The sequence below is a fragment of the Macrobrachium nipponense genome, chromosome 1, assembly GCF_015104395.2.
Source record: "Macrobrachium nipponense isolate FS-2020 chromosome 1, ASM1510439v2, whole genome shotgun sequence".
NCBI lineage: Eukaryota > Metazoa > Arthropoda > Malacostraca > Decapoda > Palaemonidae > Macrobrachium > Macrobrachium nipponense.
In genome coordinates, this window is record NC_087200.1 from 178,964,169 (window position 1) to 178,990,674 (window position 26,506).

The window sequence follows — 26,506 nt, forward strand, 5'->3', positions numbered from 1 at the left end:
GGAAGTGGGTGGAGCCAAAACTTGGAAATATCCACAGGAGAGGGGGAAAACGAAGTGGGAGGAGCTGAAGCTTGGAAATATTCACAGGAGAGGGGGGAAAAGGAAGTGGGTGGAGCCAAAGGTTGGAAATATCCACAGGAGAGGGGGAAAAATGAAGTGGGTGGAGCCACAGCTCGGAAATATCCACAGGAGAGGGGAAAAAGGAAGTGGGTGGAGCGAAAGCTTGGAAATATCCACAGGAGAGGGGGAAAAGGAAGTGGGAGGCGCCAAAGCTTGGAAATATCCACAGAAGAGGGGGAAAAGGAAGTGGGTGGAGCCAAAACACAGAAATATCCACAGGAGATGGGGAAAAGGGAAAGGGAAGGGGGGAGCTGAAGTGGAAATTCCACAGGAGAGAGGGAAAAGGAATGGGTTGAGCTTAAAGTTCTGGAAATATCCACAGAGAGGGGGGAAAAATGAAGTGGGTGGAGCCAAAGCTCGGAAATATCCACAGGAGAGGTGGAAAGGGAAGTGGGTGGAGCCAAAGCTTGGAAATATCCACAAGAGAGGGGGAAAAGGAAATGGATGGAGCCAAAGCTTAGAAATATCCCAGGAGAGGGGGGAAAAGGAAGTGGGTGGAGGTAAAGCTGGGGGGGGGGAAGGAAGTGGGTGGAGGTAAAGCTGGGGGGAAGGAAGTGGGTTGAGCTAAAGCTTGGAAATATATGTAGAAGAGAGGGAAAGGAAGTGGGTGGAGCTAAAGCTTCGAAATATCCATAGGAGAGGGAGAAAAGGAAGTGGTGGAGCTGAAGCTTGGAAATGTCCACAGGAAAGGGGGAAAAGGAAGTTTGTAGAGCTGAAGCTTGGAAATATACACAGGAGATGGGGAAAAGGAAGTGGGTGGAGCTAAAGCTCGAAAATATTAACAGGAGAGGGGGAAAAGGAAGTGGGTGGAGCCAAATCTTGGAAATATCCACAGGAGACAGGGAAAAGGAGGTGGGTGGAGCCAAAGCTTGGAAATATTCACAGGAGAGGGGGAAAAGGAAGTGGTTGGAGCCAAAGCTCGGAAATATCCACAGGAGAGGGGGAAAGGAATTGGGTGGAGCTAAAGCTTGGAAATATCCACAAGAGAGGGGGAAAAGGAAGTGTGTGGAGCTAAAGCTTGGAAATATCCACAGGAGAGGGGAAAAAGGAAGTGTGTGGAGCTAACGCTTGGAAATAACTACAGGAGAGGGGGAAAAGGAAGAGTGTGGAGCTAAACTTTGGAAATATCCACAAGAGACGGGGAAAAGGAAGGTGGAGCTAAAGCTTTTCGGGGGGGGGGGGGGGGGGGGGAGGAAGTTGGTGGAGCTAAAGCTTGGGAAAATACATAGAAGAGGGGGAAAAGGAAGTGGGTGGAGACAAAGCTTGGAAATATCCACAGAAGAGGGGGAAAAGGAAGTGGGTGGGGCCAAAGCTTGGAAATATCCACCTGAGAATGGGAAAAGGAAGTGGGTGGAGCTGAAGCTTGGAAATATCCACCTGAGAGGGGGAAAAGGAAGTGGGTGGAGCTGAAGCTTGGAAATATCCACCTGAGAGGGGGAAAAGGAAGTGGGTGGAGCTGAAGCTTGGAAATATCCACAGAAGAGTGCGAAAAGGAAGTGGGTGGAGCCAAAGCTTGGAAATATCCACAGGAGAGGGGGGAAAAGGAAGTGGGTGGAGCTAAAGCTTAGAAATAGCCACCTGAGAGGGGGAAAAGGAAGTGGGTGGAGCTGAAGCTTGAAAATATCCACAGAAGAGGGGGAAAAGGAAGTGGGTGGAGCTAAAGATTGGAAATATCCACAGGAAAGGGAGAAAAGGAAATGGGTGGAGCTAAAGCTTGGAAATGTCCACAGGAGAGAGGGAAAAGGAAGTGGGTGGAGCTAAAGCTTGGAAATATCCACAGGAGAGAGGAAAAAGGAAGTTGGTGGCACTAAAAGCTTGGAAATATCCACAGGGGAGGGGGAAAAGGAGGTGGGTGGAGCTAAAGCTTGGAAATATCCACAGGAGAAGCGGGAAAAGGACATGGGTGGAGCTGAAACTTGTAATTATCCACAGGAGAGGGGGAAAAGGAAGTGGGTGGAGCTGAAGCTTGGAAACATGTGGAATTTCTTGCGCCAAAAAAATTAAAATTGTTGTTTTGAGTGGGGATGTGTATTTTTTTTTATTTTTTCAAGGAGAGTTAAAATTTGGGGGCAGTGAGAGGTAATGCTATACATAGTTTGAAACCAGTTGGAGGTGTTATAGAAAATTTTGCTGATAATAATTGCTTAAAATTATTTTTTTCTTCTTCTCTCCTTTTGGCCCTGGTCTCCTCTTTCCTTTCTTCAGAAACGGGATCCCAGTAAATCAATTGCCTTATGGCATGATGCTCTGTCTGTTCTGCATGGCAAGTTTCAGTGGGTCTCCTGTTTTGCTCTTTTCGTGACAAATAATCCATGTATGTAAAGGAGCACAATACATTCCAAATGGCTTGGGTACAGGTTATTTGGAAGTCTCACGAATAATTTCCTATTATTTCGTAACTCAACTAAGCTGGGTTTAGACTTGTGCTTTCATTTAAAAACTCGCACATTTATTAGCGTATTGCAACTGTATAAAGGCCTTGGTAAGTCGGCAATGCACCATAAGTAATTGCTCTCAATTATCTGGTAAATGTTGTGCAAATCTTGGTCATCCTAGCTAAAGTGGGCCTCATACTGAAGTAGTCAATTTACACAAAAGTGATCCTGTAATATTCTTGTTAAACTACCCATGATAGTCTGGTTAGGGCAATTTTCACTACCGTTTTGTGCAGTGCCAACTGTTTAAAACTCTACCTCAACTTGGGGGCTGTGAAATGGTCTTAAGTTAATTGTTAGGCTATAAGAAGTTAGTGCTGAAGCAGCCGATATTACTTGGGTGTACGCCAGGATTTGTTTTTAGCCGTTCAGATGTCTTAGTCACCATAAAAATGACACAACTGAACCTTGACCTAATTTTATTCATGATTAACATTGACTTGCCACGACCAAACACTTCTGAAGCAATCTATGTATAGGTAAGATTCATTTCAGAGACCTTATGAATCGATACGACTGAAGCCACATAAAGTAAGATTATTCTCAGGCGAATACAAGTCAATAGCGGGACTACTACATCACCGAAATACGTCGATTGGCCTAATGGTCATTTGTTTCAAGTTGGTATTTTTTTTTCATATCAGGTGATTATGATTACATCCCATTCATTCACCACAGACATGCCTCACTGTTAAGTAGGCCTACTTTTAAGCGACGACATGGTATTTTCCAGGAGCGAAATGAGTACCTGAAATAATCTCTGATTAAATAAATTAACTGATGTATTGGAAGTCAGACGATGTGTTTAATGGTAAAATAGTAATCAGTGTAAGTTACCAGTGGGCACACATTTTTTAGCCACACCATTAAATAATGAAGAAACCCAGTTCAACAAAAGAACTACTCTCAACTCTGCTTCATCCTTTATAGCTAAACATTATTTTAATATTCAAAGGGTTGTCATTGCCAGTCATTTATTAGAATAGATTACATCAGCATTTCTTCTGCAGCATGACTGCTGAAAAGTTGGCGCTAGGTAGCCTGTGTTTTTTTGGGAATAACTTACTGGACAGTCTCCTTTGTGCTCCGTAGTTCAGTTGGTGATGTTATGCTTTACATCTTTTATTAAAATGTGTTGAAAAATAACTCTGGTTGCAACTGGGTTATAATTTTGACATGATTTGATTTTTTAGACATCCTTGCTTTAAATGCATAAAAACGAGGCCACTTTTTTGTGTGCAGGATTGTGATTAGTTCACAAACAAAGAATGTATGACTTAATCTTTTACTTCCTTTTATGAATAAAGGTATTTTGCTGGAGTGTTTTTTTTTTTGTCATATTTCATTGTGAATTGGTGATTATTTCAAGGTGCTTTTCAATGTTACCGTAAAGTAATTAAGCGGAACTGTTACTTTCAAGCCAGTTTGAGCATCTTGACGTATGGCTTCATGGTGAAGATCGTCCTGGATGTCCAGAAAATCATGGAAATGCCGTAACATGAATAGAGGGCGGCGTCTAGAATAGGTATGCTGGTCACGGGTACTGTGCGGGCATAGGCGGTGTACAGGGCGCATCGGAGTGCTTCCGCAGGAGGTGCCCACCATCTGCCATCGTACATGCCCCCAAAGATTCCGACGGAAGCGAAGATGAAGATGATGTACAAACAGATTGTTAGCCATGAGGACCATTCCTGTGAGAATTAAAACGACATGATGATTAGATACATCGGCATTCTTTCTTGCGTCCCAAACCAAAGCGTAGGATCCACTCTTTGATCTTTGAGCACTTTCCATCTCTGATCAACTTCGGAAAGAGAGCCCGAAGTACTAACATACAATACTAACAACAAGCACATCGTAACCACTGTACAGCACCGTGGCCTAAAGGGGGAAGGGAAGGGAGACGATCCAATAATGGAGACTGTTTCAAGCAACCAAATACCCTACAAAGCCCCCTTGCTGCCTTCCTCACGAAATTCCATAATGAAACTTTAATTACACACAATACAGCCACACGACAAGCGCTACTCTTAGCACTAAAAGGCAAATGGGTCTGTCCCATTCTTTATTCCTCCCCCTATTATACCTTCCTTTCACACCTCTAATTCCCCCTTCCAAACCTTACCTTCCTTCCGGGGGACCCTATAAGGGGTTTAAATCGGTTTCAACCGAACCCTCTCTCTTTCCTATCCCCCCTATCGATACCGATACCGGTTACCTGATTGTGATTTTCAAGATTTTGAATTTATTAATATGGTTCGATTTATCGTCTAAAATTAAGACTGCTGTTAAATTCTGGTGAGGCTAGGCTGCAAAGTGGGGAAGCCAATGTAACGTCTATGTCTTTATGAAGGAACAGACAGTCCAGTGCCATATCTAAGACAGACCTTGAAGGACAATAATTAAAAGAAACTGGCTCGAAGGAATCACAATAAAGTATTTTAATAATAAAGCTGTTCAAAAAACAGTCGTGTCCTTGATTGAGAAGTTTTCTACAATCTGAAAGAGTTGGTATTTTTTCCCTGTAACGTCTTCCATTCAATGTACAAAGTATTATGCAGTGATGAATTACTTACATTAGTTTAATTTGAAATTGACTGATAATAATGACTATCTGTTCCCTAAATCCTCCATTTTCCGATTATCTTAAATCTTTGAGGAGGATGACGGCATATCCACTCGTTTTTTCATTAGTTCTTATTTTCTCTTCCCTCAAGCGTGTGTTAGATAAGGGCAAAAAAGGGCCACTACTCCCACTAACTAACCTGTACATATAAAATGACTCTTGGTTGACAGAACTTTGATAAGAAATAAAAAAAGACACTTTAAAACCTGAGTTACGTGTTAACGAAGGGTTCTATGGATAGCGTTAAGATGCGGTCAGTACCTCTGTGATTAACGGGGGCAGAAATTTTCGAACTCGGGTTTTAAAGCGTCTTTTTATATTTTATATCAAAATTCTGTCAACCAAGTCATTTTATATGTAAAAGTTAGTTAGTGGGAATATTAGCCCTTTTTGCCCTTATCTAACACACGCTTGAGGGATGAAAAATAAAAACTAATGAAAAAAACGAGTGGATATGCCATCATCCTCAAAGATATAAGATAACCGGAAAATGGAGGATTCAGGAAACAGATAATTATTATTATCAGTCAATTTCAAATTGCACTAATGTAAGGAATTCATCAGTGCACAATACATAAAGGATTTACTTTGTACATTGAATGGAAGGCGTTACAGGGAAAAAAATGATCGCGACAGGAACTCATAATCAGAACTCACCTGAAGGTGCCTATGGATGAGTACTTGATTTAGAATGAGCGTGCAGAAGAGGTGTACGACACAGTACCCTATGTGCCACACGGGCAATATGGGGTTGTACTTCTCCCTCGGAGCTCGGATGTCCGGGAAGGTGTCTGGGTCACCAAGCCTCGGGGCGCCCGGTACCCATCCAGGGCCGTAGAACAAGGCTTTGAATGTGTCACCCCACGTCTCCATGTTCTTGGCTTTGACGACGATTTCCTTGATGTGATAATACTGCACCAGGTGATCAAGAGTTAGTACTTATGGTGATAATACTGTGAAAATGATTTGTAAATAGACGTTATGACTTGTTCAAGATCTTATGAGGTAACAATGTGAAAGCAAAAGTAAAGAAAACAAAAATTGTCGTATGGATGTACGTTACTACGGCGTTTGCATTTGTTAATACAAAATTTTATCTCCAACAGCTTGCCAATAAAGAGGTTTTTGCTGTAACGATGCTCTTCTTATAGAAACTACTCCTTATAGAATAATTTTATAGCTTATGAACACACACACACACACACACACACACACACACACACATATATATATATATATTATATATATATATATTATATATATATATATATATATATATATATATGTGTGTGTGTGTGTGTGTGTGTGTGTGTGTGTGTGCGGCATGAACCGAGGAGTTTTTTCAAATACACAAGCATTAAGCTACAAAAGTCGTTCAATATCCAGTTGACTCTAGCTCAGGAATAACACAAACCGAGGGGAATTACAAGTGATAAGTGATTCATCACTAGGGAGATCCGAACTCCCGACCGGTTGGGAATCGACGACATAATTATAGTGACGATTTTTATTTTTTTATTTATTTATTTTTTTTTATCGCGGAGCTCTGCCTGGTGGCGAATCGCTCATCACTTATAGTTCCCCTTCGGTGGATATTATTCAACAGGTAGAATGAATGGGATATCAAATGACATCTGTAACTCAATATTTGCGATATAATTTATATATATATAATATATATATATATATATATATATATATATATATAGGATATAGATATATACATATACATATATATATATATATATATATATATATATATATATATATATATATATATATATATTATATATATATATATATATATATATATATATATATATAGATATATATATTATATATATACTTATGGTATATTATATATAGATATATATCTATATCATATATGATATAATATATCTATATAATCTATATATATATATATATATATAATATATATATATATATATATGGATTTTTTATCAGCTTGGAAGTTGACAATTTTTTGTTAGGTTTTCAACTTATTGGTTTCAATGTTTTCAGGCCGTAACTGAAAGAGTTGGCGAACAGTAATTAAAAGGATACCGTTTTTCTGGACTTATTTGGAATTTATTTGATGTTCCCGAACATCATTGCCCAATCATAAACAAAGAATGAATATAGAAATAAGATAATAGTGTTCATGCAAAATCTATAAGGGAAGGAATTTAGGCAGACCAATAAGAAAGCTGGGACTGGGTTTAGCAGAAATGTTGAGCCGAGTTGAAGATGATAGTAGACTGTTGTACATCAGCACTGACCAATCAAAGGGCAAGGTAAGTGCGGCTAAGTAATGGCGGCCATTTGTGGGGGTCTGTCCTACAAAATGTTTCAGCATCGGTTATTCTGAAGGACGAAACCAAGTTGTAGAAGATTATGACAATCCCAATAATCAATGAGAATGTCTCACGAACAAGCTCGCTATGGTGGTCATTGTTAACTGGTACAATACCAACATACCGTGATAGTAGGGAACTGTGAATTAGTTACTCATAAGGAAATGTTAATACCCAGAAAGCCTGAAACAAAGTACAAAATCCTCAGAGAAACAGCACCCCCCAACCTAATCTATTGTAGATACAATGACAACACCATGAAGATCGATGGCAAAGACACCTTTCAACATCTCAAGGACACCTTTGAAGATTAAGGGAAGGAAGCAAAGATGGCCACCAAACATCTGGTAGACAATGGCTTTTTCAAATGAGAAAAATCACGAACCAATGGTACGACAGCCATGCCAAGAACACTGATAATAATGGAAAATCAGTACCCCTCTACTACAGGTGATCAGGGGCCACATAGGAAATGAAAGGGTAATCATGGAGAGCACTGGCCATGTCTACTCCTCAATCAGTACAGAAATTTAAAAACTATTGCATGTTACTTATCTAAAGTGAGCTCTCATCTCCTTAAATGTGATGTTGCCTGTAATTCAATCAAACTTCAAAGGACAAACCTGATTTACAGATACACTTGTCAAAGTGAGACGTTAGGGCCTTAGAAAAGATGGGAAGATGATCATGAATCGCCAGTTGAGGAGTTAAGCCTACCGCCTGAAGAAGAAATTACCGAAGAATTGTTCCTACGAGTATTGCCTACGTTTCAACATCTTCGCTAACAGGCCAACACATACCACAGTATTCCACTTCAACTACTGATGTACGCATTTAGCTCAACATTTCTGCTTATCCCCATCTCAACCTTCTGTATATTTCATACCTTACTGATTTTGTGTACTATGTTCTGCTGTCTTATTTCTATGTTCATTCTTTGTTAATGATAGAACTACATTGTTCGGAAATGTCCAATCAATTCCAAGTATCTGCTTGAGATATTTTCTATTTATGATTGAATTCCGGCTCTTTCGATTACAGCCAGATGGTAAAGTTTGAGAAAATGATGAAAAAAAAAAAGATATAAAACTTGTGACATATACCTATCTATTCAGCTATACACTCACAATTCTTAAGGAAGTCCAGTCCTACGTTTTTGTTTATTGACGAAGGAACTTCCCAGCTCTCTTTACTTACAGGTTTTCTTTAACTGATTAATATAGAATGTTACTGAACTCGGGTTAATCCAGTTTTGTGAATAATTCACATCATAAGATCTAAATTATTTATTACCCTTGCGAGTAAACTACACAAGTTAGAATATGATGGATCGATGGAACCCAAGCCATCTTAACAGCAAAAGTATATCTGGTTTTGCGCTTACCTCGTGCCAGATGGGATTGTGAGTCTGAAGTTGGGAAGTGAGGCCGTAAACTATTGGTTCGTCTGGTCTTTCGGCTTCAAATGTACCGAAAAGGCGATCCCAAAGAATGAACACGCTGCCGTAGTTCTTGTCAAGGCACCATTTATTTGAACCTGGTGAAAGAGAACAAAAATAGCCTTTTGGAATAGCTTTTATGATATTGGTTTTAATTTATGGAACTTGGATTGGCGGACAAAGACACTCGTGATACTGGCTGTGATTGTTTAGTGATGCTTTTTTCCAGACTAAGATTTTTTACACGTTCAGTAAACGCAGCCATGAAATTTTCTTAAAAAGAAAATAAATGCTGTAGATAAAACTTACGGTGATGGTAAAACAAAAAAATTTGTGACAGGATTTCAGCTTTATATTGTTCAACTTTCATCTATAAGTCCTAATTTTTTAACCCGTGTTTCCATCTGTCTTGAATAAATGACTAGTTATGCTGAACTATAGAAGAGTTGTTTTATCATTATTATTGAATTATTTTCATTCTATTAGTGAGGAAAGATTTATCATTATTATTGTTATTAAATACACTTGGAATTTTATTTTCTTTTGCCTTGTGAACAAAACAAAGCTCTTAGGTTAACCAATAAATCATCATAAGTCAATTTTCCTTAATAGATATGGTTGACCTAAGAGTTTTGTTCAACAATATCATAAGATTTCACAAGGCAAAAGATAATGAAATTCCAAATGCTTTTAATGACAATGACATATATTATTATTATTATTATTATTATTATTATTATTATTATTATTATTATTATTATTATTATTATTATTATTATTATTATTGATTTTATTAAAAATAATGGCTATTTCAGCCGCGTTTATTTTGTAAAGAAATTTATCTATTTTTATTACTGACTTTTCTTCTGTACTCAAATTGCCTATTAAAACGACAAATGGTTGATTCATGTAAAAAATGTGGTATTTGTCAAATTGAATATAATATCCAAAATGCAGTGCAAATTGGATCTTAAGCCTAATCGACAAAAGATACTAAATTGCTCATTCTGGATTCCTTTTGCTCAGGGGCGTCTGCTCCTCTCTCCCTTTTCTTCTCTCTTCTTCTTGCTAATGTTTCTTCCTTAAACCCAGAAGAACATCGTCTGCCAGGTATTATGGAACTGAAATTCTTGTAGAGGTCCTACATTGTTGCATAGCATGGGGTCCTTGGCGACGAATTCTGATTGGCTAACTGGCTCAGCTGCTGATGCCCTGTTGGCGGTTGCCTCAAGATCAGAGGTGGGTCGTATGTGGAAGCTGCAGAAGTCGCTCAGACTGACGTAAGGGAAGGGCGCCTCTCCGTGCAGGATTCTGATTGGTTGGAGGAGGCGTTGCATGACGTCATTACTTGTGAAATTGTCATGGGCTAGTTGCTGTTTTGTGAGATTATGCCTGGTGTAGCCCGATTTTTCTTGATCCTGGGTGTCTTGTTCGATGGTCATATCTGGCGTGGTATTATTTATCAATACCATGTCGTCTTGGTTTAGGCTTCTCTGTACGCTAGTAGGGAGAAGGAAGGCCTCTTGCGTAGTATTCAAAGAAGGCTTCTTGTCAAGGATGAGGATGGCTTCCAGCAAGCTTAGTCTTCTTTGGTCTGGATCATTGCCGATGATGTTGGTGTTGTTGATAATGCTGTTATAGGATGGAGCGTAATTGTGACAGGTGAGGCCATGGTTCTTGATAGCGCCCTCTTGTGCGTGACATGAAATCCTCTTTGCAAGCCGCTTAGTAGGCATGCCAATATATGTTCAGGGACATCCGTGGTTGGGGCATTGATATTGGTGTACTACACTGGAACGCCTCAGGGGTCTCCTGCCGAGGGTGAGGGGTTGTTCTGCATTATCAAGTCCTGCGTGGAAGTTCTCTGCTGAAATCTCTTGTGGAAGGTATTCCAACAACTACTGCTGTCGTTGGGAAACAGAAACCAGTTTTTCGAACGGTCTCTTGACGAAAAAGTAAAGATCTTCGAATGTCATCTAGGCACTATAGCAATATTGCAGAGACGAGAAAATAGAAAAATTGAAGTATTTAGTGTTACACCACCGCCTTTGTAGAAATGAAAGCCATCATAAACAATTACGCATTTCTGGCAGCATTCACTAATATAGAGGAAAGGAGTATGAGCTCTGCATTTTCTCAGCAGTTAGATAATTACTGATTATAAAAATATTTTCGTTTAATGTATTGTTACGACAGTGTCATAATTCTGGCTTGTTTTTCTTTTACGTAATTACGACCTGGGGAAACCGCTCGGGAATTTGTTGTTTGGGGTGAAAAGTATCCTGTAGGTTGACCATCAGGAAAATAATTCTTGAAATTTAAGTAGGATGTTTAAATATAGTTTTTGAGCTTGGCATCAATCACGTTAATTGCAGTTATTTGCTTTTGCATCACAAAATGGTTTTCAACGAATCCGTTTTGCAGAGGTATACCTTTAAATATTCAGGATGTATAGAGTTTGGAAGCTACTGCAGTCTAACCCTTTCTTAATCGAGCTATCATCTTTCAAGTGGTTCTGCTGTGAAAATATAATGTTCAGTCACAATCTAGTCCTTTTTACTTCAGGCATTTCAAAAGGGAGGCCATTACAAAGTTTAATCGCACGAGTATATTTTAAAAGATGCTTGTCGATTCAGCAAAAACATTATTGATTTGCCTTAGCCACTGTACTTTTGAATAATTATATACTTATCCTTTACAGCTTCTAAAAAGTCCTTTCCGCTCTAGAATGGTTGGAGCGCTGAATACCCAAATCCCAATCCCTTCAGTTATTTTCTATTTTGTGGATGCTGGGTCGGTCTCTCGGGTGTCCATTTGAGATGCTTTCGGCGGGAAAGTGTCCGTAGAAGCATTGCTGACGAATCTTTTCAAGAGCACTTTCTTTCTCTTTATTTAACAGCTTTAATACATTTCTTTAAGCAACCATTATTGATTGCATAAATACGTTTTGTTGCTTCTTGTTACCGTGTATAAAATATATATCTAAAATATGTTTCCATTACACACACATAATATATTATATATATATATATATATATATATATATGTGTGTGTGTGTGTGTGTGTGTGTATGTGTGTGTGTGTGTGTATATGTGTGTGTGTGTGTGTGTGTATAAATAGCTTTCTTTGACTTAATTTCTGCACTTGGTGTTATGGGTGGAATCTTGCTATTAAATTTCAGAGCCTACTTACTTATGCATAATAATAATAATAATAATAATAATAATAATAATAATAATAATAATAATAATAATAATAATAATAATAATAATAATAATAATAATAATAATAATAATATGTATGTGCACATATAAAGATAAAACTTTACAGACAACTTTTGAGAATTTGCTCGGTTCCCCTTTCCAATCTGATGCGTTGATGTAACACCCCAACCCAGTAATCATGAAAGGATTCAAAACCAGCGAAGTTGTTTATAAACTAAGGAACCGGTCGCCAAACATAGATCAGGCAATGCCGACATTCCCTGATGAAAATCCCGCCATTCGGCTGGAATGTCTCGGTGGTCATTGCCCAGTGTTGCGCTCTGATGGTCATCAACAGCACAGGCGGCGGCAGTATCTGTATATCTATGCCTGAACCGGAGAAAGAGAGGCAACCGCAGCATCAGATGTGGCTAACGAGACAGCACTAGCATAATGGTCTTTATTCTTAAATCCTTTCAAGTATTTCTCGAAAATAAGATTGTTAGTGCATTTATCTTTTTGCGTAGAAGATTTATTGTCTTCCGTAGACAAGCCTCCATAGCTATCGCCGCAGCCTCCTCAACAAGTCTTTTTACGCCAATATCTTTACTTCTAAAAATTACCTGAGATTCTGCCCAATTTATGCAGTGGTCGAGCTTATGATTGTGACTAACTAACACATTGTTTTCCGCATTTAACTTGTATTCTCTTTTGTGTTCCCAGATTCTTGTAAACAACCTTCCACCACTTTTCCCAAAGCATTTAAAATCACATACTGTACAGGGAATCTCATAAACACCGATATGTCTATTGTGATTCTGTGCACTATTGTTGTGTATAAGAAGTCTTTTAATGGCAATTTTATAATTACAGACTATATTTATTTATCATTATGTTTTTTGTTTACAGTTTTCCTTATATTTTTTAAGTGTGGGTTGAAAGGGAGTGCAAGACAACTCATAAATTTCTTGTTGTAATTTGCTTTTGAGGAACCTAGTATATAGAATATCCTAGCCTTTTTAAAAGCATTATCAATAAAATATTTAGGATAAAGTTCTTTGATAACATCTTCGATGTGTTTAAGTATTCTGTCGATGAGGTCGGGGTCGCAAATTTTCAAAGCTCTCAAAATGAAACTAGCCTAGATATTGATTTTAACTTTACTATTGTGCTAGGAGAAAAAAAGGAATATAAATCTCTGCATTGGTTTCTTTACGATGCAATGGGTTATGGTAAACTTATTGTCTATTTCATGCTCTGCTAGGAACTACACAAAGGGAAAAACTCCATTAACATACTGAAGAAAATGATAAAAATCTGAAGAGTTACATTAAAAAATAATGAAAATATCATCCACGTACCTCACCCCAAAAATGGGTCTCAGTGAAGGTTCACAGTTCTGCAGAATTTCAGTTTCCAAAAATTCCTTACATAAATTGGCTAGAATGGAAGACAAAGGAGACCTCACCGAAACACCGAACATTTGCCTCAATCCTTGGATGTTAAAGGAAAAGACGGAGGAGGACGCCCAAAGTCGAACTAGATCCAGGATTTGTTCAGTGGGTATAGCAAAGTGAATGCTACCTACGTCCGACTGTTCTTTCAGTTTATTAATCACATCCGGGCTCATAATTTTTCCCCGAATATTTCTTATTTTCTTAAGCCGTTCTATGAAATTTATCGAGTGAAGAAGATAAGTTCACCAACAATTTTTTTCTTGGGAATTATTGTAAAGGTTTTAAGAATAAAGACCATTAAGTTAGTGCTGCTTCGTTAGCTACATCTGATGCTGCGGTTGACTCTCTTTCTCCCGTTCAGGCAACTCGGTTCCTTCCAGTAACCGATGCTTCCAGCGCCTGTGCTGTGTGTTGACCATCAAAACGACCGCTTTGGGCAAGGACCAGTGAGACGTTCCAGACGACTGGCGGAGCTTTCATCTGAAAAAGAAAACGACGGCACTGCCTGACGTCCGGTTCCTTATTTCAACTTCGCTTGTTTTCAGTTGATTTTTAGATTCATCTTTAAATATATGTACGAGTACATATGCATAACTGTGGAATCGTTTCTCCATTTTAAGACTCATGCTACTATGGGTATTTTTTAAATAATAATGATAACATTAATATCAGGGAAAAGTTAAAATGGTTTAAATAGATTATTTTGAGCGATTGTTTCGATAAATTCAACAGGCCAAAACCCTTATTCTTAGACTTAATTTACTTAGGGATAAAGTTGAACCTGTAAAAAGATGATAAAATGGAAACAAAGTTGGAAGAGTGAAGAATAAATGGATAATTTTGACATAAGAATGAACAGAAGAGGGAACGTAAATAAATAAAAAAAAAAATAATGAGATATAAGTCTGTGTAAAGAAATACGATAAGATATTAATAACCATAAGCTTCTGGTAAAATTGGAAGCATAAAGACACAAAAAATTTATTAAAAGAAAAGAACAAAAGAGAGCCCATATTACCATGATGGACTCGGTGGTGTGACGGTGTCATGAAAACGTATTCCAGAGGTCCGAGCGACCGGATGAGCTCGGTATGGACCCAGAACTGGAAGATGAAGTTGAGTCCTGCGTGTGACAATACGACGGGAAAAGGAAACCCAACCAGTGCTAAGGGCTGGTAGAAGCCCCACGACAAGGCTCTTTGGAAGACAGATACCCTGAGAGCCGTGGATAAGGTGTAGTCTTCTGCTGAGTGGTGCATCTGATGGCCGAAGGCCCAAATGAAGTTGATTTCTGGAAAGGACACATCATTTTATAAACGTGAACAATATTCTAAATTTATTGATGCGCACTTCGTTTTTTCGCTTACTCTGGGAGTAAACCTACAAACTACTTTGTTGTTGTTATTGTTGTTAGTGGTAGTGGGGTAGGAAAGGTCAGTGGAAGAGCCTAAAAAGGTCTGACAAAGGTGTTTCGTGTTTGTTTGTTTGTATGGTGTTTTTACGTTGCATGGAACCATTGGTTATTCAGCAACGGGACCAACGGCTTTATGTGACTCCCGAACCACGTCGAGAGCGAACTTCTATCACCAGTAATACACATCTCTGACCCCTCAATGGAATACCCGAGTAACGAACTCGCGGTCACCGAGGTGGCAGGCAAAGACCATACCAATCACGAATGAAAATGTAAGAAATAAATAACGTGTATGTTAAACAGTAAAAAAAATTATTTCTGATAAAATATAGCGTATTTATTTTAATTTTCGTTGATGAAACAAGGCTCAATTTGACCATAGATTCTAGCCTGTTTTTATTTATATTAAAAGTCAAGAATATAAGGTTTATAACATATGCACGAGGGTAAAATCTTGCATGTGTCCAGAGTAAGCTGGAGGTTGGACCACTGTCTAGTTATAGAATGATGGTACTAACACAGAAAACCGGTTCTTTAGTTCGGAGTAATTTATAATATAAGAAAATATTTCGCAAATTTGATTGATTTGTATTTCGAGATTACGTGAACTCTTTACATTATTGAAATACATCTAGCTATATACCTATCTATCTATATATGTATAAACATACATACATACATACCTATATACATTAAGAAATTACAAAAAGTAAGTACGTGATTGTGTTTATTAGTTGAAGCCACTGGGAAAGTTTAAAATGAAAAGACAGAGGGCCAAGTACTTTCTTGTGTTTAACACATCTTCGGGGCACAAAGATGTGTTAAATACCGGGTGTTTCAAAAGCCACTCACGGTTTTGTATTGTTAATTGGAAACTTAATTGAAACATAAAGCGGATGAAATTCACATAGTAAAATCTACATCAACTGGGGATTTCTGTGGTATCATCCTTGATTTGGAATGTTCATCCATAAATCAGTGGTTCACCTCGACGTGCGAATCACCCTTTTCCTAGCAATCAAGCCACCGTTCCACGCTTGACTGACCAACATCTTGGCACTCTTTCTTTTCATTTTGAACTTTCCCTCTGGCTTCAGCTAATATATATATATATATATATATATATATATATATATATATATATATATATATATATATATATATATATATATATATATATATATATATATATATATATATATATATATATATATATATATATAGGTATATAGACAGATTGACATAGGAGCAGATACAAAGACAGATATGCAGATAGATAAAGGGATAAACTGAGAATAGCCGTCACGATCGTAACATCAAATTTTGTAACAGTTTAAGGATGCGTTATATTTGTTTCCTGTCAAGTTTTTTCTTCCGTTTCCTCCCAGAAATGGGTGCGATAAGCGTTAGGTGGCAACCTAGTAATGCTTAATCGAAAAAGTTCTGCAAATAAATAAAAAAAAAAAAAAAAACTTGACAGAAGACCAACGGGAGGCACAGAGCTGAAAAACGATATTAAAATTTGATAAAAGAGGCGAAGCAGAACTTGATCAATTATAAATGGGAGATGATATCATATAATATATATATATATATATATATATGATATATATATATATATATATATATATATATATATATATATATATATATATATATATATATATATATATATATATATATATATATATATATATATATATATATATATATATATATATATATATATATATATATATGAAGATAAAAGGCCCATAAAACACTTTTGAACGTTGCAACCTTATATTTCAAGCACTTCCTTCTGTGCTCCTGATCACTGGTAAAATATGGACACAGGATATCTTTCAAGAGTTTACATACAAGGATATGTCGGTGTGGCAGTAAGTCTCTACTGGTGACCCAGGAAGGATAGGATTAGGATATTCCTTGGGGATTTCTGACCTCATTAATTCTTATCTGGCGACTCGCCACTGGACGAGTCGCCAGACGAGAGTTAATGAGGCCAGAAATCACCAAGGAATATTGTAATCCCATCCTTCCTGGGTCACCAATAGAGACTTACTGCCACACCGACATATCCTTGTATGTAAACTCTTGTAAGATATCCTGTGTCCATATTTTACCAATGATCAGGAGCACAGAAGGAAGTGCTCGAAATATAAGGTTGCAACGTTCAAAAAGTGTTTTATGGGCTGTTTATCTTCATATTATACTTTTGTATTACAGAAAAAGACATTCATATATATATATACATATATATATATATATATTATATATATATATATATATATATATATATATATATATAATATATATAGAATCTACTGGTCATTTTTACCAGATACATATATAATTGTAATAGCAACAACGCTCTCTTAAGTTCTCGAATTCTTCGCGCTTTCTTATATATATGTATGTATGTATACACACACACACACACACACACACACACACACACACATATATATATATATATATATATATATATATATATATAATATATATATATATATGAGAACCCATCTAGACTAAATTGCAATTGATGCAATGGTCGCTGTTGTAACTTGTCATGATGTTGAGGTATTATTTAGGATTCAGTCTCCCTTGTTCATCAATAATCATCAAGTTTTAAAATAACTATGGTTACCTATTCCACTACCTATTGTGACATTTTAATGCTATCTTACCGTGATTGGCTCTGTGTATCCAGTAATAGATGAAGTCAATGAAGAGGAAAGTGGCGAACCAAGTTGCCAGGGAGGACTTCCAGGGCAGATCGAAGAAACGTCTGTCGTAAAGCCACTCGTACCCGAAAAACATAATGGCCCCTGCAATGAATCTGAAAGGGTACGAGAATTTCACATTTGCAAAATCATCTCAAAACTTCATTTATTTCATTTACGCATGCTTTCGTCATTCATGTTGGAAGTGGCTACTGCAGGACAGCAAACGACTCTAGGGAATGAGTAGGGGTTATAAATGAGAGAAGAGAGACAGGGGAGGGGATGTTGGTTGGGGGTATGTGGGGGAGGGGGAAGGTGAGAAGACCTGAATGATTTAATAAAGCTAAAGGAAACTAGTGGAGTTATTGGTAAGATCATTGACATTACTATAGAAGGGGCAGGGTTGAGTTATGATTTGCTGTTGGGAGGAACTAAGAAATAACCACGATTCACTTCTACAGCAGCATCTTTAGAATGAATGAATCAACCCATTCATCGGATGGTCCGAGTTTCACATATCATCACGTCGGTTGAAAAGGCCATATGTAAATCAGAAAGGAAAATCAACGGAAAATTTTACATTACTTTGTAAACTGACTTTGATAGCCGAAATTAACCTGGACCAGTGTAAATACTACAGTTAACTAGAGTAATTCTATGGCACTTTAAATCGAAGTGCCTTCAACTGCTGTTGTGGAATTAAAGATAAAACAGTTTTTAGTAAACAGTGACTTTCCCCCACTTTTATGTGCTACTTAGAATCAGCAGGTGAATGCAATAATTATCAAACCAATTAATGAAAAACATCGTTCTTAGTTGTGAGACTCAAGAACCAGTGAATGCTCACACGGTAGTTTCGTGCATAATTCCAGCAGCCAAGGAGGAAAAGGCTTCGTTGACCCTCACTTGCTTCCCTTGCAGGACCTTGATTCCGGCTTCAAGCAGGATGAGGAAGAAGAGCAAGTAAACGACCTGTGAAAACAAGTGTCAGTCCTTCTCATTTCGCTTAAGTGGTTCACAGGGAAAATTTGACTAGCTTTTTCTCAGTATGGGCATATTCTAGTAAGCTCATATACACTAACATACTGCAATATCTACTTTGGGAGGGTTGGTCCTTACCTCTTGGGGATAATTTGGAACATCTTCTTTCGTACTGAATTCTTCTGTCGGATCAACGATGTAAAAGAGAATCCCGATTCTTTGCAGCAACGATTTCAGCATCATGACGGCGGTCGAGTCAAAACCGCGGGGAACCTAACTTTGATTTTGGACTTTTATCCTACGATATCTGCTTGCTAAGTCAAAGATAGTGGCATACCAATTTGGCTGCCTCTGAGTCACTCCTGATTCCAGTCGTGTCCGGTGTCGTTTCCGGGCTGAAGTTTTCTCTGATTTCAAACGACGTCTGTGGAAAGAAAGTTCGTTTTAATAAGAGGAACAGTTTATTATAATGATACGACAGATGATACTGATTATTAATATTGATGTTTCGACTAAATGCCTCATTCTTCTCCAGGAATTAACCTTCTGTTTGTAGGCAAGAGAATATTTGGATGGGATCGCTAGGCCTATGCACTGTTCAGTGGATAATCCGTGGACGTGTACATCGACAGCTTCTAATATTTCTTAGTGGTCTGCCATTGACATTGCTGGTAGACCAGCGTCATGTTACTGTTGACAGTAACACGTAGTACTTACACATACAAACACACACACACACACACACACACACACATATATATATATATATATATATATATATATATATATATATATATATATATATATATATATATAAGTCTTATCACATCACCGTGATTCATATATACGCATCAAGCTACAAATGTCCTTTAGTATCTAATTCACTCTGCCTCGGAATTAATATATTTTCATATATGTTAACCGAAGGGGAATTTTTTTGTTGACAATAATTTCGTCGGCTCACGGGCGCGAACCTAGGAACCAAGAAATCAAGACGTACAGTGAAGCGCTCTACCCACATAGCTATCTCGCTATAGGACAAGTCACCAACGTGGCTGAAAATGTTGTGGGCCGCGTCTCATACAGCATTAAACGCTGTAGAGAAAACTTGATTGCGCCGAAGAAACTTTCGTGCTTGTTTTTTTATGGATCTTCCTATATCTACAGTGATGATGAAATTAACACCACATGTTTCAGGTTGTTATTTACTACCATTATTAGAATGCTGCATTCCGACTGGATGTGTGAAGCCGTAGAGATCTTTTCATGATGCCCTTGACAAGATTAGACCATCGGTGGAAGTGGTAGTTTCTTTTTCATCAGCAATGGTAATTATGATTCCCAGCAGACCATAATCAAAAGGTATCCTTCAGTGTCATCCTCCATAAGCTCTTTGTCAACTCGGAACCTCCTTAGGGAGGGAGACTCGATACCTGAGCCACATCAGGATCAGCTTTCTTTCTGGGTGACATCATGTTGTCCCACACCCGATGACGTCAGTCTTTCTCTCCTTCCTTTTTAAACTGCGCCCCCGTCTTCCTAGACTTATTATATTGATGCCAGAGCTCGCAATCTTCACAAGAATGTTATTTCCTTAAAGCACCTTGTAGCAATATATTGTCTTAGCAATTTCTCTTCCAACACAAACTGGGCTCATCACAACGAGTTCTGCTTTTTCTACGAGTTTCTGCCCATTGATACGCGACGCCTTGCTGCCGAGAATATGCCTCCATGCTTCATATATTTTTTCGTTTTTGGTTAAAAACTTACAAGCGCAATGTGCACTACTCCTCCGCAGCGTAGTTAAATTTAACTGGAATCGAGGGCTCATTGCTCAATACTGGCAAAAAATAACGCACCACAATCCGGTCCGTTCGGAACATTGTTTGTTCAAAGCAAAGAAAAAAGTTCCAGCGAAGTTGAGATGAGTGCGAACATACCAGACAAGGGTCCTAGTCGTCATGTTTTAATTCAAAAAGCTTCTGAAAAAATGGCACAAGAACTGTTTGTAACACTTAATGCTAAAAAGAAATGAAAGTGGACTTGAAAACTGGACCTTTATTTTAAACTTTCGTAGAAATGTCCAAAAACGTCATAATTTTGATTCCAGCCATTTTATTCGGTCTTCTGACATTTCACATGCAAAAAAGAAACCCAACCGCTGACTTACATATTAGAGGTCACTTCCAAATGGTGTCATCACATAAAACGAACACCTGGGGCAAAGCGATCATAAGATACCTTCGGTCGGTTCGAACATATGCTAGAAAACCTAGAATTATGCCAGACAAGAAATGCTCAAAAGATGCCAAAGTGGCGCCCCACCCCCCTACGCGATAGTGCCGCCCCCTCCCCCTTAGTTACGCCACTCTTTAGTGATCGATTTCCCTCGCGTTACATACTTGAAGATATTCAGTACTGAATTGCGACTGAGCCATATTTGTCAGCAAAAACAGGTTACTAGAAACACCGAAACGAAGTTAGTGTTAATAAGAATAATAATATTGACATTGCAATTGTGATTGCAATATTTAATCGCGTTTCATTACTTATCAATTTCTATTTGGGCCTTATACAAGCACGCACATACATACACACACACGCGCACACACACACACACACACACACACACACATATATATATATATATATAGTATATATATATATATATATATATATATATATATATATATATATATATATATATATATATATATATATATATATATATATATATATATATATATATATATATAAAAATATATATGGTAAGTCATATCACTTTTCCGTGATTCATATACATATATCGAGCTACAGTGTCCTTTAATATCTAATTCGCTCTACCTCGGAATTAATATATTTTCATATATGCTTAACCGAAGGGGAATTTTTTTCTCGATAATAGACTTGCTGGATCGGGACGCGAACCCAGGATCCTTTCAAATCTTGGATTTGAAAGGATCCTGGGTTCGCGTCCCGATCCAGGCAAGCCTATTATCGAGAAAAAAAAATTCCTCTTCGGTTAAGCATATATGAAAATATATTAATTCCGAGGTAGAGCGAATTAGATATTAAAGGACATTGTAGCTCGATATATATATATATATATATATATATATATATATATATATATATATATATCATATCATATAACAAGAAGGTTTTATCTGTATAGTCTAACTAGACGGCATCTTTGTTTTGTGTATATATAAACGCGCGCACACACAATATTTAAAACAAAAATACATGAAACATAAAATTTTATTCTCAACATATTATAAAGTACATGTGCATTAAACAGCAAAATAACTCCATGAAAAAGCACCTGTCAGACCGACAGTTAAAGACTGAATGACTAGAAAAGAAGAGATTAATGAAAAACGATTCTAAAATGAGCAGTTCACGGAAACAGCTTATCTGGCCCAAAACAGAGAAGTCAGAATATTCGATATTGGTTTTACATATTTTTGCATGATTTCTGAAGTTGGAAAATTCGGAGTAATGGCTAACACCTTGATGTGAATCAGCCCTGAACCTCAGCAATCGTTTACTCGATCCGCGAATGACATTTGGCGCAGTATATTTACTATACACGACTGAAGAGCGCTTACTGGGCAGTCTATCTTTAAATTTAAAAATTGACCCTCTTGTAAACGGGGTTTTCGGAATAAGAATGACCTGTAACATGTTAAAATGTTTTTCTATCGCAGTCTTATTTTTTTTCTCTAAATTTATCGTTTTGAGTAAATGGTGTACTGGCAAAAAGTTTCTTCCTTGGTACTTTATCAATAAAAGGAGAATCAGATAGTTTCCTGTTTAGGGAATGTTTGTAGTATCTATAGAAAATGTGAGATGGAAAACAGTTATCGGTGAAACATTTACATAAAATCGATATATTCTTTTTGGTATGATCCCCATGACGAGGTTAAATTGTATGCCTTGTGGAGGAGAGTAAAAATTGGATTAAGTTCATAATTCTAAAATCAAGCACTGAACTCAAGCCTGTAAAAGTCTTTTTCCTAAAAACAGAAGTGAATGGCAGTTGATAATTATCAGCTTGATGATTTGTAATTGGACGGCGATGTCTGGGATACGAACATGAGGGTCACAACTTTCGTCAGCAGCTGCTGCCTGCCACTCACAAGTCTGTCACTACGTCAGTGACAAAACTGAAATCACTATTAGAAAAATTGGTTTCGGACATTAGTAATTTAAATGCAGAAACTTACCACACGTACTACCCAAATTTTCTTAGTGGCTGCCAGGAAGCAAGCGTTTAGATTCAGGGCGCTAGTATTGAAGACCTAAAAGAACAAATATGGCAGCTTTGGCAGTCTGGAATTTCGGTGACAGGCCCGTCATGACTGCAGTTAGTAGCAGTTGTTTTGGTTGTTCAAGATCATGAATAAAATTTGCTGCTCTACCTTACAGCCGGGCAGGGACTCACGGTGGTTATGTTAGTCTGTTTACTTTAGATGTAATAGTAATGACAACTCTTAAAGTTCAGAAGTACTCCTGTTAGGGAGTACTTATTATGAAATAATTTTTTATTCTGGAAATTAAATACATATTCAGCTTTTCTGTATCTGATATCTAATAAAAAACTTTCCCGTATTTTAGTAAATGGACAGAATAATTCGTTGATGGAATGCGAAATGTATTGATTATTTGTGGGATGAGTAGAGTGGAAGAGGGTTTTGTTAGTTGCCCTCGTAGTAATGTACGTTCGGGTCTAATTATTTTTCCTTCGGCTTGCTTTACAGACACTTTATGTTGGCTGTCCGCCAGCTAATGAAATTTACCGTTTAGTAAGACATACCAGTGGGTTTACGATCACTGCATGTTAGCATGTCCTGCATGATCTGCAAGCATTTTTATAAACCAAGATTTGTCGGTCGGCTAATTTTTAGTTCGCAAGTTCCCAAAAGAAAGGGCAAGTGTTGTTGACCTCACCTTGTTAAAAGATATGAGTAAACAGGCAAAGCGGAGACAGGGAGGGCGAGGGCGGTTCTTGAGGAGAACTGGTATTGTAAGTTGTGAATTGAGGCTCAAAGCCCATAAGGGGCAAACTGTCGGTGGAGTTTATTCTTGATTCTTAAATGATTTTGCAGTATTGGGAAGGATTTCATAACAGAATAGAGAAAGAGTGAAAAGAAAACTATCAAGAATACTGGACACATTTTCTATTTCAATCTCCAGGGAAAGTATTTCTCTCTCTCTCTCTCTCTCTCTCTCAATAAATTTTCTTTACTGACTTAGAGAGTTTTTTTCACAGAGTAACAGGAATTTTCTCAGTGTTTAAATATTCCTCAAGAGACTATTGCTATTGACCGATCATTCCTCAGTTTTGTGTCAAATGTAGTACACTGTTTATTCCACATCTGCCATTCTGGGATAAAGAGCTTGCGTCCTCGCCTATTGCTCTGGTAGTCCGAGTTTATTTCTGGTGATTAGAAATTCATTTCTCGATATCATGTGGTTCGGATCACACAATAATAAACTGTAGGTCCGGTTGCTAAGTAAGCAATTGGTTCCTAGCCACTTAAAGAAAAATCTAATCCTTCGGGCCAGCCCTAGATGAGCTGTTAATCAGCTCAGTGGTCTGGATAAAGTCAAATATTCTTGACTTTTTTCTTGTGGTGTTGACATCCCGAGCTCTTTAACCGTCCGAATTCATTTTTATTGGGGCAGGTTCCTGCACTTCTGACCCATTTTTATTTTTCTTCAGGTTATTCAGTTCGCCTTTCGGTCATGACTAAGTTCTTCTCATAAATTTGCTCTCACTTTCCAATTATAACTTGCCAGACCTGTTCCTCGTCCAATCTTACCCTGCTTCTTTCCACCCTAGATGGGTCAAAGTTTGATTAAGACAAGGAGTGGCAGCAGGGCTCTGGAATCCCTTTCGCTAAAAGGACGACTGAAAGTCCGATTGCTTATTGTTTTCCTTGGCTCCTGCAACTCTTCTTTTGCTCTAATGTCCACTATTCTTATTTCTGTCTTTAGTCTTCCTTTGTTCTCCGTCTGCAAAATATGGCGGTTTGAGAAGAGTCAGTTACACTTCCTTTCAGCCGCAGATTGTTGGGACTCAAAGGCTTTACGAAATACCATATGCAGTGTGTATAAAATGTATATATAATGAACACCTATGAGGATTTTATATCTATTCTTCAAAAGTAAACCGGTTCACATGCCGTGTAGGGGCTACAGGGGAAAGACAAAACAATAATCATACTCACACTCAAACTACTGACTTGGGGAAAAACCGCTTTAAAAATTCCAGAACATTAGCAATTAATTATTAGTACATAAAAGACTCTCCATCAGCGCTTCGAACACTGTATCTATTTTTTTTAAATTCCAATACCACTTTACCTCCATCAATGTAGCACTTTCAAAGACTTCTTTTTCTTCCACAAAACACATCAATTTGCACTCCTTTCACCAACCTCATTTGCATTCTTTCCAAATGACCAAATGACGCCAACGCATTCTTATCCGTGTTTTCTTATTTAACCCCATTTGCTTCTAATCTTCGCATTTCCCACAAATTCAATTCTCCTCACTTTACATTTACCACAAAAAGAATTTATGCCAGCAACCTGACTTTCTTCTGTTTGCAAGCAACATCCACTCTTAATTTCGCGTAATAATCCCTTCATGCATTTCAAATCCTCTCCTAATAATACTACTGCATGGACCAATGTTGCCGCAATGCTCCGTTCCCAAGGATTCTCACACTGGTTTCTGGCTTTCTTCTTTTCCAAACACTTTCAGACTCTTTCCTTAGTCTCTGCTTGTTCATTTCACTCTCCCAAATGAACCTTGCACTCTCTGCAAACATCTGTCTCTCTCAGCTCCATTCGTAACCTCTTTTCTTATCCCATAATTTTGATTCTAAATTTCCTACCATTTCTTGGTTTTCTCATTATATTTCCTTCCTAAAGGTATGAATTTGTTTCGATGCCAATAAAACTACTCTCACGTCTGTAGGTTGTAATATGTCACTCCATTCAGCAACTTCATAACTGGCCTCTACAGTCACTTCCAAAAGCATTGTTTTATCTACACACATTCATTCCACCGATGAATCAGGTCCATCTGCATCTCTGCTAACCTAAGTAACCTTCACATTCAATAACATTTCAAGCTGCTCATTCCATTTCTTCAGACAGCCTCTCTTTATTCGTATCTTATGTTCGAAGATCTGTTTCCTCATTAACCTCATTCTGACTTAATGAGACTTTCTCCCACAGATTTAACTCATCTCACCTTTTTCAGTCATTTTGTCTGGAATTACTGACATTGAATGTACATGTACACTCAATTTTTTTCCTTTTTATCTATATTAAATTTTTATTATATATGTTTTGCTTACATTCATATCCTTCAATATTAATTTTCCCCATTTTTATTTGTCCTAATATCAATTATATATGTAACGGTAATTGCTTTTTTTAGAGAGAGAGAGAGAGAGAGAGAGAGAGAGAGAGAGAGAGAGAGAGAGAGAGAGAGAGTTACGAGGAGTTACAAGGATTAGGATGTCTCAAAGACTTGTTAGTCCATCCGAGGAGACATCGAATGCTCACTTATCTGTAGGAGCAGGTTTTACTGTGCATTCACAGTGTCCTAATGATTTTGTCTAGCTTCTTTTAAACTCTTCCACACTGTTGCTGTTTACAAATTCTGGTAGCAGTTTATTCCACGCCTCACATATCTTGTATGTAAAGAAGTTCCCCAATGGGATTTGTCGTATCT

General features: G+C 37.6%; 1 protein-coding gene across 3 annotated transcripts in view; it reads right to left on the reverse strand.

Annotated features, from left to right (window-relative positions):
• Positions 1–447: 447 nt before the first annotated feature.
• LOC135219877 (alkylglycerol monooxygenase-like) overlaps positions 448–26,506 on the reverse strand; it is a 39,576-nt gene continuing 13,517 nt past the window's right edge. For all 3 annotated transcript variants that reach the window (XM_064257013.1, XM_064257015.1, XM_064257014.1), the window contains exons 2-8: positions 18,890–19,175; positions 18,618–18,742; positions 17,735–17,886; positions 14,652–14,924; positions 8,920–9,071; positions 5,839–6,093; positions 448–4,246 (exon numbers count right to left, since the gene is read on the reverse strand). In XM_064257013.1, coding sequence (XP_064113083.1) covers positions 3,971–4,246; positions 5,839–6,093; positions 8,920–9,071; positions 14,652–14,924; positions 17,735–17,886; positions 18,618–18,742; positions 18,890–18,994 — 1,338 coding nt within the window. In that variant the 5' untranslated portion in view covers positions 18,995–19,175 and the 3' untranslated portion in view covers positions 448–3,970. The remainder of the gene's footprint in view (positions 4,247–5,838; positions 6,094–8,919; positions 9,072–14,651; positions 14,925–17,734; positions 17,887–18,617; positions 18,743–18,889; positions 19,176–26,506) is intronic.